The 19,539-nt window shown below is 36.8% G+C and overlaps 1 protein-coding gene across 1 annotated transcript in view; it reads left to right on the plus strand.

Annotated features, from left to right (window-relative positions):
* Positions 1 to 1,236: 1,236 nt before the first annotated feature.
* The window catches only part of HORMAD2 (HORMA domain containing 2), a gene marked incomplete at its 3' end in the record, with an annotated part of 75,601 nt that continues 57,298 nt past the window's right edge, over positions 1,237 to 19,539 (plus strand). The window contains exons 1-7 of the mRNA XM_079717543.1: positions 1,237 to 1,315; positions 5,328 to 5,469; positions 7,366 to 7,429; positions 7,964 to 8,000; positions 10,886 to 10,906; positions 11,621 to 11,647; positions 18,337 to 18,404. Coding sequence (XP_079573669.1) covers positions 1,265 to 1,315; positions 5,328 to 5,469; positions 7,366 to 7,429; positions 7,964 to 8,000; positions 10,886 to 10,906; positions 11,621 to 11,647; positions 18,337 to 18,404 — 410 coding nt within the window. The 5' untranslated portion in view covers positions 1,237 to 1,264. The remainder of the gene's footprint in view (positions 1,316 to 5,327; positions 5,470 to 7,365; positions 7,430 to 7,963; positions 8,001 to 10,885; positions 10,907 to 11,620; positions 11,648 to 18,336; positions 18,405 to 19,539) is intronic.

Below are 19,539 nucleotides of genomic sequence, written 5' to 3' on the forward strand. Positions count from 1 at the left end.
TAAATTAAGTCCTTTGAAAAGAAAAAGGGAAATTTACTTCTTTTTTATGTTAGTGAAGCAACAGAATTGAAAACTGTATGTATTTTAAATATTAATACTTTTTATTGTGGCAAAATATACTACATTACATAAAATTCATCATCTCAGCCATTCTTAAGTGTATAATTCAGTGGCACTAAGTGCATTCACAGTGTTGTACAACCATCACCACTACCCATTTCTAAAAATTTTTCACCATCCTGAACAGAAACTCTGTATTCATTGAACTCCCCATTCCTTCTACCCTCCAGCCCCTGCTGACTTCTATTCTATTCTCTGTTGCTATGAATTTGACTACTTTAGGTATCTCTACCTCATATAAGTGGAATCGTGCAGTATGTGTCCTTTTGTGTCTGGTTTATTTCACTTAACATAATGTTTTCAAGTTTATCCATGTTGCAACATGTATCAGAATTTCATTCCTTTCTAAGGCTGAATAATATTCCCTCGTATATACCACATTTTAAAAATCCATTCAACTGTTGTTGGACATTTGGGTTGTTTCCACCTTTTGGCTATTGTAAATAATATTGCTGTGAACATTGGTGTGTAATTTGTTTGAATCCCTCCTTTCAATTCTTTTGAGTTTAGACCTAGAAGTGGAATTGCTGGGTAATATGGTAAATCTATTGAACTTTTTGAAGAACTGCCATACTGTTTTCCATAGCAGCTGCACCATTTTACATTCATACCAGCAGTGTACAAGGATTCCGATTTTTCACATCTTCACCTCCACTTGTTATTTTCCACTTTTTTGAATAGCCATCCTAATGAGTATGAAGTGTAAACTTTAACTTTTGAGTTTACTTTGAAAATCAGTTACACATGAAGTTAATTCAAGAAGTATTTTTGAGCCCCTGTTATATAGAGAGCACTGTTACACTCTGAGGGAATAACAAGGATGAGTAAAATATACTGTTGAATCTTTAGGGGATTTACAATTTATTTTTCCCCTCCAAATGTATTTGGGAACAAGTAAGTCAACTTAAATTTTTATCGGGTGGTTGGAAAAACTAATCCAGAGATCTTACTTAATAGAAAATTGGTAGTGGGGATAAAAAATGTTGATTAAACTAATTTTCAAAAGAATACAATCAAATGATAATTATATAGTTCTTCGGAAAATTCACAATAAGGATTACGTTAGGCAAGGTCTCTAATTTTTTTTTTTTTTTTTTTTTTTACAGGTTAGACTTGTTAAAAGAATCCTTGATAGATTGCTATAATGGCCACTGCTCAGCTCTCTCACTCTATCAGAATTCACAAGGCACCTAAGGTATTTATTAAGAATTAAAAGAAAATCAATGACTATTTAGTGAGTTAGTTCAGAATCATGACTTTAATCTTTGGTGTTTTTTTAAACAGCAGCTTTATCAGTTAATTGGCACATAATATTCTGGCAGAGTATGTCTACATTTTAACTGGCTAATGGACTGAGGATGTTCAGGAAATTAGAATAGATTTCTACAAAGTAACTTACTGGGTGCTTGTTTCATGTTTATATATTTAGACTTTGTAGAGGAAAAGAAATCAGAAACAAAAAAAAAGATGTTTAAAGAGATGGCTCTTTGTTAGACATTCACTTCCTGACACAATTAGGACACTTCTAATGCACACTGTGATGTAATTATAAGAACTGTAGGAAAGAGCACTTAGAGAAACTAGGATCCTGGGGCCCTGGGGAAGCAAGGGCCAGGCAACCTTGCTGGGTTCACCTGGGCAAGTTTATCTTGTCCCATGACATTCATTAATGAATCATTCATTGATTCATTGAGAGCTTAATATTATATAATATATATGTAATGCTGTGTTATTCTCTGAGAGAATTTAAAAAAAGAATCTTCACATTCTAGAAGTTTATAATCTGGTTAGGGAAATAAGACTTACAGGAGGTAAGTCACTATACAAAGCAGTATATGCATTAAATATATGTGAAAAGAGTAAAGCAATACAAATTATAGGAATTTAGAGATTTTATATAGACTGGAATGGTTTGTATATTTCTCACGAAGGAGATAGGACTTAAGGTGGACCTTAATTAATGAAAAGGATTAGGTGAGAGGAGAGAGAAGAGAATTCCATGAGGAAAAACTAGTATATGCCTTGGCTCAGAGTAAGAAATGAGCATGGCACGTTTCAGAGAATAACAAAGAATCCATCCTTACTGGAGTGGAGTGTCATCATGTTGGACAGAAGTAGGAAATAAAATTGAATAGGAACTTTGGGGACAAATTAATGTGGATCCTAAAAGCCAGGCTAAGGAATTTATGCTTTATTCTGTAATCAATGGAAAGTCAGTGGTTTCACCAGGACAGTGAGTAAAATAATGTTTTAGGAATATTAAGCTGTAGCAGAGGCAGGGAAGATTGAAGTTGAAAGAGAATTAAGGCAGAGAGAAAGCAGTCATCTTTCTGGCTCAAATTCAATATACTCACCAAGCCAACTCCTGATCTCATTGTATTTCCACTTAGGAAACCCTTCCTGGGGTGAAAATGCTGAGCTGGGTATATGAATTGCAATCAGCTTGGCAGTTATTTTTCTCACTGTAAATTAACAAATTGACCTTTTGATATAAACAGATCTTTGTAGTTTGGACTGCATGAGCTACTTCTCCCAGTAAATTTTAAGTGACTGTATGATTTTGCTATTTAATACTTAAAACAACAATAATAATAACTCTAGAAGGTAACATTTATTAGCACTTACCATGTGCTGGGCACTGTGCCAAGGGCTTTATATTATTATTTCACTTAAACCTTAAAATAAGGGGAAAACTGAAGCTCAGAGAAGTAAAGTAACTTGCTGTAGGTCATGTAGCTTGACAGCTGAGCTGTCAAACATTACTTATATCATTAGCACAATTTCTTATTAAAATAATTTATAATAGTGTTTTCTATTATCAAGCCACAGTATTTTCATTTGTTAGACATTTATAAAAACGTGAATGATAACCCTTAAAGTATTAGATCAACTGAGCTAAGAAAAAAAATCCCTGGAGTATAGAAAAGTAACAGAATTCTAGAGGCCTTTTCCAATCATTGATCTTCATTATTACAAATGGCCTTTTATATTCTATATTTAAAGTAAACATCTTTATATTTTTAGGTTATTTAATTTTACAAGTGGTTATTACTCAAGTATTGCCTCTAAATTTTGGCATGTTTTCAATAAGTTATTATACATGCATGCCATGCCAGCTATTACCCAATTACCCCCAAGGAACCTTAATTTCTCAGGATCTATGGGTACCAAAAGCAATTTTCTGTAAAATTTTACACACATACACATACACACACATGCATATTACATGCATATTACATACCTAATTCTCCTTCAACGTTAATCTTTCCTACTTCTGCTATAGCTTAATATTCATAAAACAATTATTCTACTCACTCTCCTAATCAAACCTGCTGTCTTTCCACTGGTTACAGAATAAAGCATAAATTCCTTAGCCTGACTTTTAAGATCCATAATAATTTGCCCCAAAAGTTCCTATCATACATGCAAGAATAATTTTATGTATCTTTTTAACAACTGAATATAATATGGTTTGATAAAATGATGAACTGATAATTAATTTTCGCTATGTAGTGTACCAAAGAGGAAGCAAGCTTACATTGCAAAATCATGTCTAGAATGTCCTGAAGACATTCTAGAACCAGATACAGATATAGAAAAGCTTTTGGGGCGTTCTCTTTCATCTAAATGCATATTTGTGGGTAGTACCTGCCTCTAAGTAACAGAATTATTAAAACTTCAACAGTTGAAACTGTGCAGTATAGTAAAAAACACCTCTGAATTTGAATGAGGTAATCAGAGATCTACCATTCTGACTTCTAATATCATAGATTAGTTTCACCTGCTTTTGTACTTTATATAAATGAAATCATACTTTAGTACTCAATTGTATCAGGCTTCTTGCACTCAGCTTTATCTGTGAGAGTCACTTATACTGCAGAACTTTTGCTTAAACAAAGCACAAAGATGTGGAAATACATGGTAGTAGAATAGTAGATGAATAGTAGTTCCACATGGCTAGAGAGTAGGGTGCATAGGAGGGGATAAGGGAGGAAGGGCAGAAGGGAGGGGTGGGAGATGAGACAGGAAAGCTAGGCAAAGATAAGATTTTGACAGTTCTCAAACGCTACACTTGAACTCTATCCTGTACGAACACTGGGAGTGTCATGAGAAGATTTGTATTCTTTAAAGTTAATAATGTTGGCAGTATGAAGGACAGATTGAATGAAAGGAACCCTTAGCAGCGAGGTCAGAGGCAACTACAGTAATAAAGGGGAGAAGTGACTATGTCCTGAGCCAAGGCAGTGGCAGTGAGAAGAGAAAGGAGAAAACAGATTTGAGAATTCTCCTAGAGAGGATTAATAGGACTTTGTGATTGGATATGGGGAATGGAGGAGAGAGAGAAGCCAAAGATGACTGTACTTCTAGCTTGGATGATTGGAGTGGATGCTGATCCATTTGTCTGAGAATGAAACTTGGGATCAGGTTTCAGTCAGGGTGATAGAGATAAACTGAGTTTGAGGGGTCTACAAAGTGGTCTAGGTACAGATATTTAGAAAATAGACAAATGGAAGTAGGGCTCAGAACAGAAATAAGGACTTCAAATTTTCTCTGGATAGGCTGTAGCTGAAGCAGTGAGACTAGATGAAATTACCCAAGAAGAGAGAGCTATGAAAAGAGAAAAGACTGAAGACAGAATTCTGGGGTGGGAGCAACATTTAAAGGGCAGAAAAACTGGAAAAAAAATAAAAGAGATTGAGATAGATATGGTGGATAGGTGGGGGGAAAAATAGTGTTATGGCAGCTGAGAGAGAGGAGAGTGTGGGCAAAAGTGTTAAGCACTGCAGAGGAGTTTACATAGTACGAGGACCGAGATGAGGTCAATGATAGGATGTACTTGGTGAGTTTGGAGAGAATAGTATAGAACAGAGGGGGTGGAAGACAGATTACAGTGGGTTCTGAGGAGTGTATGAAAGGGAAGATTATATAATCATAGTAAAACTCCCCATTTTGCCTAAATCCATGGGTCATTGTAAAATAAATTATATCAGTCTTGAATTACTTGTATAACTGTCTCTGCCTTTCTTTTTGCCTTGCCAGTGAAGATCTAATCTGACGCAATATTCAAAGCCCAGTTTCCTTTCGATTATCTGTAAAGGTATCAGATTTGAGGTCTTGAAAAATCTTTCCATTTTACTTGTGGTAATGGCATGATGGGCTGAATATATTAAAGAATACTAATCTTTTTCATTTCCCCCCCCTCCCAGGAAACAGTTTTCCCACCTCGAATAACTAATGAGCATGAGTCATTGATAATGGTGAAGGAACTTTTTGCTACTTCTATCTCATGTATAACATACCTAAGGGGCCTGTTTCCAGAGAGCTCTTATGGAGAACGCCATTTGGATGGTAAAGTTTAACTAAATGGTTACTTTGGCTGGTGGAGCCCTTTTCCTCTATTTGGCAGGAGTAAAACTTTACTTTCTCACAGAGTGTGCTAATTCCAAGTCATGGGTTCTTTAAGATCAATTTGCTAATTCATTTTCCATTTTAATTTCACTATGTTTAGTGGTTTTACTTATAGGAACCATTAGTTCCTGGCTAGATACCAAATCACCGAATGAAGAGAAAAGAAATATGTATGGACAAGCCCAGTAATTCTAAACTGTACCTACAAAAGCAGCAGCCAGATCGAAATCTACTTGGGTGTACATTTGTACTATTTTGTGTCTCAACTTAATTTTTTTCTTTGAGGTAGACTTTGGCCTTGAGGAATTTTAATTGAGAAGTTTAATTCTTTCTGTTAACATATACAAATATGTGGAAAATATGCATACCCATGCCAAACCCATTTGTTGATTAACATGGATATGTAGACAATTATTATTCTAATCAGCTCTGTTCTTTTCTTAATTTTCTGTCTTTTCTACTTTTCTTCCTTTTATTTCTTATGTCCTTAAACTCATGATCTCATTTCCTTGTATTACAAGCTGTTTCTGTCTCCTTTCCTTCTCTTCTATTAAAAAGAATGTACCTAGGACTCTTCAATTTTTCAAAAATCTTTTTATTTGTTTAAAAAGATGGATTGTGATAACAATTCAGAAAATTTTGCTGATTTGTCATGAAAGTGGGAAAGTATCATTTGGAAAATAAATATAGAGGGCTACAAGTTTCCTTGTAAGATGTTATTTTTCAAAATCTAACTTTAAATTTCTCACATCTGTATTTAATGATATACTTAGGCCTTATTCCAATTTAATTTTCTTAAACATTTGATTCTCTACATGAGCATCAATGAAAATGCATGTGTGCTATAAACACAAAAGCATTATATTTGCAACTGTGACAGCCTCATTTGTGTCCTCTTTTGGTCTATAGGATATAAATCTGTAATAGTGAAAATGTTTATATGTATCATATAGTTGCAGTTTCTCCTCTTGTTTGGAATATAGAATTGGAAAAAGACATGTTTGGAGTAATTAATTGAGCACTTATTGTGTGCCAATCACTAACCTGTGCATGGAGGGCAATAGCATTGTTTATAGCTTTATTTTTTGTGACAGTTTTAATGCAAGTTATATATCTCCCTCTCAGTGTTTGTACTTAAAGTAGCATATGTCATAAAAATGCCCAGTACTCCTCTAAGTTGCTCTCTTTTTGGCAATCTCTAAATGTTATACCAATATGGAATAATTTTCATATCTCTCAATAGCAATAGAGGTAACATCAATTTTAGGATAGGAAAACAATATGAAAAGGTGAAGTGATTTATACAAAGCCATACATGAATCAGTCATTGATTTTAGACTGATCTAAACCAAAACTTTTAATGTGATTTCCTTATTCTTCCTTCCTATAATAAGGTAGTTGAATTTCAGATGGAAATTAATATTTGAGAATAATCCATAGAAACATTTTTCATCCTTTTTTTCTTTCATTGAGAGAGAGAGAAATACCAGAGAAGTGATTTGAGACTGAGGTGTATGTTTTAAATTGGTTGATGGAGATGGTCTTAGTACTACCTTATGATAACTTAGAATTCAGCAGAAGCAAAGAAGTGACACAAATTGATTTTGCAACCAAATCAGTTGTGCTACATTGTAGAAGGGAAGACTGCTAATCTATAATAAAAATGGGAACTAAGTCAATTATCAACATAGGATTTATTTTTAAATTAGATATTTAGTGATTCAAAATGTTTTATAAGCTATAAACTAAGTAAGTTATATAAATAAAATCATGAAAGGAAATACCCTTATTTAGTATGGACAATTTTAGTACAACAGACTGTTTCTATTTTTGTAGACCTCAGTTTAAAAATCATCCGAAAAGATAAAAAATGTCCTGGGTCACTGCATATTATCAAGTGGTAAGTAATTGAAATTCCACCAAAGTTGAACAACATTATTTTTATCATAGCTGAAATTACCCATAAGACTTTATTTGGTAAGATCATTTCCTTAGAACTACTGCCTTCTTCCTTTCTTTCTTTTCATCTTCTTTTTTTTTTTTAATTTCCTAGAAATGTGTAACAATTATTCAATATTATTTTAAGATACTGATTTAGTTTTGTTTTTGAAGAAAATGGACTTTATATAAGAAAGAAAAATATCAATCAAAATTTGATTGCTCATCATATGCATGTCAGTGTCCTAAACATTATGGGAGGCCAAAAGAAAAATAAGATGTGATTTCCTACCTCAAAATTGCTTACGTATTATTTATAAAGTACTATCAACATATTAAAAGATATAGGAATTTCTAAAAAATGATTAAATGGGAAAGGTGAAATGGTTATCAATTTAATGTATTTCAAAGCAAAAAACAAATCAGTTTTGTACTTGGGATTCTTTCTGGCTTTGCATCTGGTCCAAACTGATACCAAACCTTTATTTCTTGACAGGATTCAAGGTTGTTTTGATGCTTTGGAAAAGAGATACGTAAGAATGTTTTTAAATTTACACCAGGATCAAAGACTCATCCTTTATCCCTTTAAAAGAAAAATTTAGCCTTTATTTTGTTGTTGTGTTTTAACAGTATACCAGTTCCTACATTTGGATTCATGAACCAGTTTCTTTTTATTTTGTGTCTTTGTTGTCCTGTTGATGTCTCGTTTACATCAATTAGAAATGAAACCCCCATTTTTCTCTTTTACATACTCATATCTTTTTGACTACAGAATTTCCTCTGAAGTCACTGGAAGAGATCCACAGGATGTGGGAAAGGGCAGACAAGAATCTGGCATTTAGCACATTGAACATGTTCAAAATAGTGGCGATTCAGTTTGCAGATATGAAAGGAAAAAATGCACTTGAATAATCGGCTTTTATTCTATGTTAGTTATTTTGTTAGCTATGTTTGGCACATGTATATAACCTGTTCCCTCAAAATAGCTAGTATTGTAGCTTGAATTTTTTTAAATGAAGCTTGAATTTTAAGTGCATTAGATTTTTCTTGCTGCCCAAGACAGCTATGAAGAGTGTAAAAATTAGAGGCTCTAGTCCTAGTTGAAGAGATAATATATAAATGAACTTTCCACCACTGCTTTCTCCTCCTTTCCCCATCTCTGTCTTCTTTTTACTTCTCAATTCCTATTCCTTTAAAAAACCTTAAGGTGAGTAAGCCTTACATTGGATTATTTAGTTGCACTGATATATTTCCTTTTTCATTGAACAGTTATTACTTATGATTTATTCAACACTGACTGGGGGGTTGAGGGGTACAAAAATGAAACAGATATGAGATTGTGCACACAAAGAGCTTATAGTCCATGGCAGAAGATAGATGACAATCATATGCACAGCTGATGATCAGCTATTGCACACTGGCATAGCCGTACCTGTTGTTAAAATGTTGAAGTACTCTATATCCAGTGGTAAATGGTTGCTTCTCTGAGACCCCAAATGACTCCCACCATGTCCTCCCCTTCACCCCACCAGTGTCTCTTCTGAGATGTCCCTAGACTGTTCCACAATCTAGCAACTAAAGGGTTGACACCTGGCCCAGGGGGGAGCTTCCAGGAACTCAGCACCAGGGCTAAGTTGGCATCTTTTCTGATTGGTCAGTACCTGTGCCATGTTGGGCTGTTAAATTTTGATTTTTTCATATCAGTTTGATATTTTTATAAAAAATATCACCTTTATCACAAGTATAAATAACCATAATATTCATTAGAAAGTGATGCATACCAAAGGCAAGATATTGATCATGTGCAAAGGAAGTATGGAAAAGGAGGGGTTATATCCAGTGAGGGACATGAGGGAGATCTTTGGGAGAAAATGACTTTGAAGGCCCTTAATATTTAGACAGGTTGAGAGGGGAAGAAGGTCCTCACCAGTACACTGAACAGCACTCATTCATTCTCCTTTGTCCGTTCATTTAGCAACATTTCTTGAGTGCCCATCTTTGAGGGGCAGTGAAATATAGTTAAGAGCTCAAGGTTTAGAAGAAGTCAGTCTGAAGTGAATCCTAGTTCTGCCACTTAATACCTGTGTGATCTTGGCACATAACCTGCCTCTTGATAACTTAGTTTCTTTACAATAATAATAGAACGAACCTCTTAGGGTTGTTTGAGAATTAAATGAGTTAATAATCTAAAGCAGTAGTTTTCAAACATTAGCTTGCATTAGAATCACCTGGAGGGCCTGTTAAAACACACATTGCCAGGTTCCACCCCAAAATTTCTGGTGTGAGAATTTTCATTTCAGACAAATTCCAAGTGATGCTGAGACTGCTGGTCTAGGGACCATACTTTCCAAGGCATCACTCTCACCATTGCTCACCATGTTCAAGCACACAAGGATTCGAGAACATGCCAAGTGCCTTTTACCTTTGTACATATTGTTACTTTTGCCTGCAAAATTTTCTTCCCTACCCCACACCCTTTACCTGGCTAATTTCAATTTATCCTTCGGGTCCCAGCCTAAATATTTACTTCCTCGGGGAGGCCTTCCCTGACAACCCCACCACCACCCCTGTCCCAGCCTAGACTGTCCATCTGTTTAATGGTCACAAGCACTCAGTGCTGCTACTTCATAGCAATTAACAGAATTGTAATGATGTACCTATCTGTGTGCTTTTTTTGTTCTCTCCTGCTGGTCTGCATGTTCCCTGAGATCAGAGGCCATTTCTATTTTTGAATGAATGAATGAACTATTAATTAAATAATTAATATAAATTAGAGCTTTACTGTGTAGTCTTAAAATCAATTGTATGCAGTAACCAAAACAGCCACACAGTGTCACTAAAGTTTTAGTCTTTTGGGTGAAATAGGTGAATAATTTGATACAAAATTATGGTCCTGAAATTTTCTCATTTGTATCCTAGTTTTTAATAGGCTTGCTTATATCTCTATCTCTGTATCTATATATTCCATTATTCTTCCAAACAGAATCTGTTTATAGTAATGTAGATATAGGGAGGGCAGGGATTTTGTAGACTTATATCAGACATAAAATTTTTTATTTTAGATTACTTTCAAAACGCAAACTGTTTTAGAGATGCTTATGGCATAATTAACTTTTAGTAATAATGAATTATTTTGTATATCTTTTGCCTCCCAAACTAGAATGTAACTTATAGAGACTAAGGATAGTTATCTTTTTTTTTTTTCCATCTCTCCCCTCCCCAGCAGAACCTTGGGTATGTAATAGAGACTCACATGAATGGATGAATAATTAGTATCCATTTCTCTGACCTTCTGAATAGTATTTTTTTCCTACCCAGATCTTTCAATTTGAAAGTCATATTTTAATTAGACTTTATTGAAAATAATAATAATATAGGTGCAAGTGTATAGTAACAATAGTTTTCTTTTCTCTTGAAGCTACACATGGCAGTACTTACAGTAAGTGCACATTTAAAGACCAAGCCTCTGTCTCTGCTTCATTGTCTTTTGTTAAGTGAAATAGTAAAACAGTATTCTCCCCCATCCTCCCTGAATTTCATTGTCTGTCCTATGCATTTTGGAAGAAATAAAAAAACTCTATCAGAAGTTTTAATAAAAGATCACAATCTACATATTTCTTTGGCATATTATAATACATGAGGAACTATATAGGCTATACTATCTGCTTCATCTATTGGCTATCAGAATTTCATTTTCTGCATTAATTTACAGACTCAAAGCTCTTTGTTTTTGAAGTTTTGCAGACTTTTTTGAAGCTTTGTATACTTCCTGGTATAACACGGTATATGTAGTTAAGAATAGAAGGAAAATGAGAAGATACTATTGAGAGTCTTAGATATATGAGTTATTTTAAAATGTTTAAACTGTAACAAATTACTGCAACTGTAGTGCAGTTGCGGTAATCATAGATATCTGGTTATCAATTTCCTTATAATTAGGGTTCACAGAATGCTCTAAAGACTCTCTATGTTCACAAAATAAGAGCTTATTCTATCTCTAGCTTGAAATATATATCTCAAGATACATATATATATATATATATTTCAGTACTCAATTAATACAGCACAAATTGAACTCTTCACATAGAAAATGTATTCTGTGGGGAGTAATCTGGTTTCAGAAATTAAATGCTGTTTATTTTTCCTTACATAGCTTTACACAAATCCGAAGGAACCTGAGGTAAGAACACATAAAGAGGTGGGCAGTATATTATATTTAAATATGTTTACCCGAGTTGAGGCCATAAATTATATCACTAGACTACCATATGAACAAAGTAACTCGTAGTGAGCTCTTTCAGTGTGTTGTATTATAAATGTCACCAATTCTTTATTATGAGATTTTAAAAACTACCTAGGGGTATTGGGAAAAAAACATTGAGTAGAACTGAGCATATTCCCTAACACGCTAACAGTAAGAATCTGTATGAAAACTGCCTTTTATTTTTATTTTAAATGATGCTGAGTCCTTTCTATTTCTGACCTTTTTGGCATAATGCTAAACTTTTTTTTTATGGCTAACTTAATTCTCTCCCTTCTGACGTTTCATAGATTTTTAAGCTTTACCTCTTTACTTCTCTCTCTAAATTTCTCCCCTCTGCTTATTGAATCCTACTCATCCTCAACACCAACTTATGTTTAAAGCTTTCAGGAAAGTCTCTTTGGCTGTTTTGTTCACACTAATTTCTCCCTTCTCTAAATTCCTTTCTCCAGCAGGACCTCACAATTTAACACTCTTAATTAATTCATAAAGATTACTTTATCTCCCTAACCAGATTGTGATTCCTGAGGACAAATCTTGTCTTCTTTTCGATCTCCCAGTGTGAATTCATAGTCCTGGATACGTAATAGTAACTTGTGCTACTTTAAATGACAACTGTGGCAGTGGCACAAATGGAGGGAGAAACCCTTCATTCTTTCTTCTCATTCTACCCTCTATTTTCCTCCCAGCTTTCTTTCCTCTTCCCTTTCCCTTTTGCTTGCTTTCAATTTTCCTTCCCTAAACCTATGGATTTAGCCTAACTGGTGACCTTCACAACTAAGTTAAGTGTTTTTTAGCCTTTAATATCCTTTCTTCTTTGGCAAGATTATAAACAGCTGTTTGAGCAAGGCAGAAGAAAACTGGTGCATGAGGTGGGTAACAGTTCCTCAATGCCCAAGCTAAACCTGTTTTTATCTTTGTCTCTAGTTTAGTTTCAATTTCTTTTGTTTTCAGTAGGTTTGAGGGGAGGTTTCCCGAAGTAAGATCTCCTGATAAACTGTTAATAAATTGGTCATTTCCTTAGTGCAATAATTATGTTTTCTTATGCATGTAAAACTCATCTGAAACTAATGGTTTGGAGGTAGTGAAATGCTGAGGAAATCGGGCTATCTACAGAAAAATATTACAGAGTGGGAAGAAAACTGTTAAATGAGTTTTGATGCAGGCAATATACGTAATAATAAAGTTAGAAAGCAAAAGCTTATTATATAAGTTCTGAGCTATCATTTATGACCCAGAAAAAAATATTTTGAACTCTTACATATTGTTTCCTATAGCAGTGATCCCTAACCTCTGTGTTCATGGCACACTCTTGATTACTAGAAAATTTGGTGGCATGTTTAAGGGTATTAAAAGACTTAAAAGGACACCAAATGTGTCAGCAATAATTATGGTATAACTACGGCACAGCAATGTTCATAGTGCCTGAAAGTATACATGGGGTTACACTGTTTTATGGTTGCTCTTTAGCACCAAATCACTGATAGAAGAAAGATCAAAGAGGTAAATAGTTCTATGCACTCACAAAACAGCATTCTCCCATAAAGTCTTTCTTTGGCATTTTTCTGATATAGTGCCATGTTTCTTGACTCATACTGGTAGAAGTATATATTATCCCCTAAGCAAAACCGCACAAACAGTAACAACATTAATATTTACTTGAAGGAAAAATGCACTTTACACATGGACTAAAATTTGCAGCACTCTTGTGAAGAGTCTGTCATGGTACACCAGTTGAGAACCTTTGTCTTAAATAAGTGTGCTTATCCAGTCCAGAGACCAACAGAGTTTTGGGCATTGCACAAAGCTGTGGTGCTTCTGCACTTGAGGCTTTGTTCTGGTTGCTCCATCTTTTTTTTTTTTTTTTTTTTTTTTTTGCGGTACGCGGGCCTCTCACTGTTGTGGCCACTCCCGTTGCAGAGCACAGGCTCCGGACGCGCAGGCTCAGCGGCCATGGCTCACGGGCCCAGCCGCTCCGCGGCATGTGGGATCTTCCCAGACCGGGGCACGAACCCGTATCCCCTGCATCGGCAGGCGGACTCTCAACCACTGCGCCACCAGGGAAGCCCTGGTTGCTCCATCTTAAGAAAGAGATGAACTGACGAAAGTAACTGAAGTAGTGAAGAGGGCTAGTGTGGCTTTTCTGCAGATACACACTACAGAATGGGTGGAGGGTATTAATAAGATGTGTAGGCCAAAATGTAAATATGTTAAGGAAATTTTTACACAGTTTAATGCATGATAGACCCATAAAGAATTACTATATTTGAATATTGTGATGATTCAAATCCTACTGTTTCACCATCTGTTTTTCTTTTTGCCTGTTAGAGGTGGTCAACGCCACTTTTAATAGGCTGCTTCAGAAACTGAACTATAGACGGTCCCTGCTTCTAGCCACAATATACTTTTAGATACTTTGTTTTTAAAAAATCCTGTAGGATGAAATCCTAATTGAATGTGAACTCTATCCTGGCTGATTATATATTCATTCAGCAAGTATTAATTGGGTTCCCCTTATGTGCCTGAAACACAGGGGTTAATGGGTAGACAAGGTCCCTGCTGTCTGGAAGCTTATGTTCTTATGAGGGAGGATAAATAATAAACAAGTAAACAAAAATTAGCAAAACAGTTTCAGATAGATCATAATGCTATGAAGAAAATAAAAGTTGGTATGCTGGAGAGTGCTAAGGTGGGAATGGAGGAAGAAAGATTGGAGGGCAGTCCCTGGAAGGCCTCCCTGAGGGGCCACTGTTTGAGCTGAAAGTGAATGGCTAGAAGAGTCACCCCATGCAGGCCTGTGAGAGGTAATAGCATGTGACTGGCAGAACAACACAGTAGTTAACATTGCAGGCGCTGGAGTCAAATCCCATCTCTACTACTTACTAGCTTCATCTATAATGATGTAATACCTACTCTGAGTGTGGCTATGTAAGAATGAATAGATGTAGAGCATTTAGGGAAGTGCCCAAATATCATGATTATTTTTTTTTTTTTTTTTTTTTTTTTTTTTTTGCGGTACGCGGGCCTCTCACTGTTGTGGCCTCTCCCGTTGCGGAGCACAGGCTCCGGACGCGCAGGCTCAGCGGCCATGGCTCACGGGCCCAGCCGCTCCGCGGCATATGGGATCCTCCCAGACCGGGACACGAACCCGTATCCCCTGCATCGGCAGGCGGACTCTCAACCACTGCGCCACCAGGGAGGCCCTATCATGATTATTATCATCAATTGGAGACAACATTTTCCAGAGTACAGTTGTGTAAAGGCCCAAAGGCAGGAAGGCATCTTGTGTGTTCATGGACAAAGAGGATGCCCTGAGCCTGGAGCTGAGTGAGTGGGAGGGAAAGAGGCAGGAGATAAGGTCAGAGAGGTAGGCAGGGGACAGATGAGTAAGGCCCATGGGCCAAGGTAAATTCTGGATTTTATTCTAAGGGCAAAGGGAAACCATTAACAAAGGAGTGACATGGTCTGATTTGCATTTTCAAAACTTTTTTTGGCTGTAGAACAGAGAATGAATTTGGTGGAGGAGGAGTAGTTCAGAAGCAAGCAGATCAGATGGAAAGAGATGGTGTTGGCTTGGATAGGGTGAAGAGAATGAAGGTGAAGAGGACCAGACGGACTTGGGATGTGCTTTGGAGATAGACCTGAAAAGTCTTGCCAATGGATTGGAGTATGGAGGGAGAATGAAAAGCTGTGTATGTTGCTGTTGCTTTGGTCCATGTGGATACATTCAGTATGATTAATAGAAACCATTGGTGAGCAGTTTAAAGACTCATACTTACTAGGCAACACATTAATCTGAAAAGCAGGAGAATGTTTTATGAGGTGTTAAGAAGAGACTAGTGCCTGCTGTAAATATATCTTCCTTGATCAATCAGACTCGGATGGAAGTTATTAAGGATTATCATCTTCTATAAAACAATTACAAACATAACTCTTTTATTAGTAGTTGCACTAGGGACCAAATAATAAAGTGTTAATTAAATTATCAGCCACTAAAGGATCTACTCTTGATACATTAAAAAAAAATAAAAGATAGCTCAGAGCATCAAAAAGCTAGAGCTGGTTGAGAAACATGGGCGGTCAGGAAGAACAGGCATTGTTTACTTGACAGGGCACCTATACCACATCAATGCATCAACGCATCCACGGAAGAGAGGATATTGTGTATCTAGCCTGTCTGGAGTGAACCTGTTGCTGTAGGCACCTCTATTCTCACATATCTCTCGTATTGTACTCATAAAGCAGCCTTCTGGACTTGGTTTGATTTCTCAAGTAGACTGTCTTGCTAGAAAAAATTTTTTTCTCTTAAAAAGAACTCCATTACAAGTCAGTCTTTTTAGAGTATAAGCACCAGGAGCCAGTTTCCCTAGGACCTGCTCACCTATAATTCATGGGATACCAAATCTTAGAATAGACAAAAGTAACAAGAACATTGTGATTTTTTCTGATCAATCTAACATTCCATTCCCACATTGTCAAGGAACAAACACTGAAATAGATGAATGAAGGGTATTTTTTGTGTTCAGACTTAAACTCATACCCTTGCCTATCTTTAGCACCTTCTCCAGCTCTGTGTACAGACTACTGTTGACCCTTGAACAACACAAGGGTTAGGGGTGGTGACCCCCAAGCAGTGGAAAATCCATGTATAATTTATGGTAGGTCCTCCATATACACGGTTCCTCTGTATCCTTGGTTCCTTATTCTCAGATTCAACAACCATGAATCATGTACAACTGTAGTATTTACTATTGGAAAAAAAATCTGTGTGTAAGTGGGCCTGCATGGTTCAAACCCATGTTGTTCAACAGTCAACTGTACATGTATCTGGGTCAACTGTTAGCTTCAACTATTAGGCAATCACCTTATTTTAAATGGAGTATATCTCTCATGAGGAAATCTGTCCTTTATTTCTAGCTTATTTATATCGGTTTATATTTGTCCATATTTATAGCTAGCAAACAGCAGTGGTGTCTAGTTTTTAGTGCAGGATCAAAAGAACAGAAATAAAAAAACACCTGATACCATAGACCCTGGTTCCTTTCTGATTTTTTCTAGCTTTCCTATTGCCATTCTAGTCTTCCCTGAATTACTACAGAATTCTCTCTCTCTCTCTCTCTCTCTCTTTTTTAACATCTTTATTGGAGTATAGCTTTACAATGGTGTGTTAGTTTCTGCTTTATAACAAAGTGAACCAGCTATACATATACATATAGCCCCATATCTCTTCCCTCTTGCGTTCTCTCTTTTTTTTTTCAGGAGTCTCTTAATTGTTCTCATGGCTCCCACTTCTCTGCACTCTTTTTTTTTTTTGCGGTATGCGGGCCTTTTACTGTTGTGGCCTCTCCCGTTGTGGAGCACAGGCTTCGGACGCGCAGGCTCAGCGGCCATGGCTAATGGGCCTAGCTGCTCCGCGGCATGTGGGATCTTCCCGGACCGGGGCATGAACCCGTGTCCCCTGCATCGGCAGGCGGACTCTCAACCACTGCGCCACCAGGGAAGCCCTCTCTGTACTCTTAAAATAGCCAAGGTGATCTTAAAAAATGCTGATCACTCCCATGCTTAAAACCCTTCAATGGACTTCTGGTTTACTTGGAATAAAGTTCAAACCCCTTAGTTAAAAAGGCCCCACATGGGCTTCCCTGGTGGCGCAGTGGTTGAGAGTCTGCCTGCCGATTCAGGGGACACGGGTTCGTGCCCCGGTCCGGGAAGATCCCACATGCCGCGGAGCGGCTAGGCCCGTGAGCCATGGCAGCTGAGCCTGCGCTTCCGGAGCCTGTGCTCCACAACGGGAGAGGCCACAACAGTGAAAGGCCCGCGTACCGCGAAAAAAAAAAAAAAAAAGGCCCCACAACTTTCTCTACAACCTCATCTCCTACACTCTCCCCCTTGCTCACTCATCGCCAGCCATTTGGCCTCCTGTGATCCTAGAAGAGGCTTCCTTTCCTACTGTAGAGCCGTTTCTTCTGCTGGGGTGCCCCGCTCTCCCCAGCTCTGCACATGGCTGACCTCTCTCATCAATGAGGCTCAGCTCAAACATCATCTCTTTAGTGAGGCCTTCCTTGGCCCCTCCAAACCAAATCACCACCTCTCCCTTCTGTACTCTGTCACAGCATCTGCTTCATATTGTTCACAGCTCTTATTACTACCTGAAATTATTTTGTTTACTTATTTATTGACCATTTCTCCCATCAGTCTGTGTTTTCCAGAAAAACAGGGACCTTTTCTGTCATGTTCACCATAGTGACTCCACTGCCTGACACAAAGTAGACATTCAATAAATATCCTTTTCATGAATGAATGGTTTCTTAACTAGTTCCACTGTTACTTACCTAAGCTGGGTCAGACACTTGACTCTGTGCTTTAGCTTCTCCAGCTTTAAGATGGTAACAAGAGATTATGCCATCGAACTCATTTTCAGCATGGAGGAGAAAAAGTGTTATCTTTATATCTGGAAATATTACTCCTGAATAATGTAATGCTATAAAACAAACAAGTATGTAGGAGGTATAGTAGGTATACAATGAAAGTGTTCCTTACCTATTATCAGATAAGATTCTGGATTTTTTGAAAATAATTTCTTTCTCTATTCCCTTTCATATTTCTAGAAAGTGACTGAGATATACCAGTTCAAATTCAAATACACAAAAGAAGGAGCCACTATGGAGTTTGACAGGTAGAATCTAATTGTTTAATGAACATGAGAAATATGTAGGATTGAGGTAAACATAAGCTTCTTGAGGCCAGAGATAGGTCTTATACTTCCTTTGTAACTTCCCCAACAATCCCACAAAAACCACTATTATGAAAAGGAACTGTAAAAATTGTTTAAATTTCTGAAATCCATAGATGAAGCCAGTAGGAGAAGAGGCTTCCTTTGCTTCTTTCCTTCTTCTCCTGTAGGTGATATTAGTAGGGTCTAAAGGCAGTTTAGTGGTTAAGAGTTCTAATTCCTAAGGCAGAAAGATCTAGCTTGGAACCCCAGCTCTGACTATTACTGGTCATTTAACTTTGGACAGAATAATCAACCTCCCTAAATATTAGTATTCTCATCTGCAGAGTGGAATTAATAATATCTACTTCATATGGTTACTGTGATTATTAAATTATAACGCATATACAAAGCTTTACCCATGCCTGGCACATAATAAACACACAGTAAATTGTACCTAGTGGTGGGGATGGTGGTGGTCTTTGGAGGCAATGGTGGTTGGTGGTTGGCATAGCAGTAGAAATTATATTAATGAGGCTGTCTATGTGGTGTTGATTGAATAACTCCATGAGGCTCTATCTAGCCACTAATTCAAAATTTCTCAATTGCTATGCCAAGATATTAATGCTTTTTACCCTCAATATAGCCCGATCAGGACTGGGGTAGATGAAACCCCTGAGGTATTTACCTATAGACACAAATATTCTCATCTGTTTACCCTAATATGTCATACAAATATAATTATCTATGTGTCCCTGTATGGAAAAGACTGGAAAGCACTGCATTTTCCTATCAAGTCTGAAATTCCAAGTTTTAGATATACTAATGGGTTAAATAGCAAGGACAAGGACATTTACTTCAGAAGGTCCTTAGTGAAGATGGAGGTGTTTTGTTGAGGAGCAACATTTATTCCCCTCCCAGTAGCTTTTGGCTTCAGATAGAGCTAAGTATTGCTGATGAGATGGAACAGAAGTGGGGAGGGTGGATGATGGAGAAAAGCCTTGGGTGGTAGAAAGCTGCACCTCAGGGGGATGAGTTTCTCTGAAAGGAATAACACTGAAGAGAAATGTGACCTAATTCTCAATTTTCCATACTATTA

This window comes from Hyperoodon ampullatus (assembly GCF_949752795.1).
Source record: "Hyperoodon ampullatus genome assembly, chromosome: 13".
NCBI lineage: Eukaryota > Metazoa > Chordata > Mammalia > Artiodactyla > Ziphiidae > Hyperoodon > Hyperoodon ampullatus.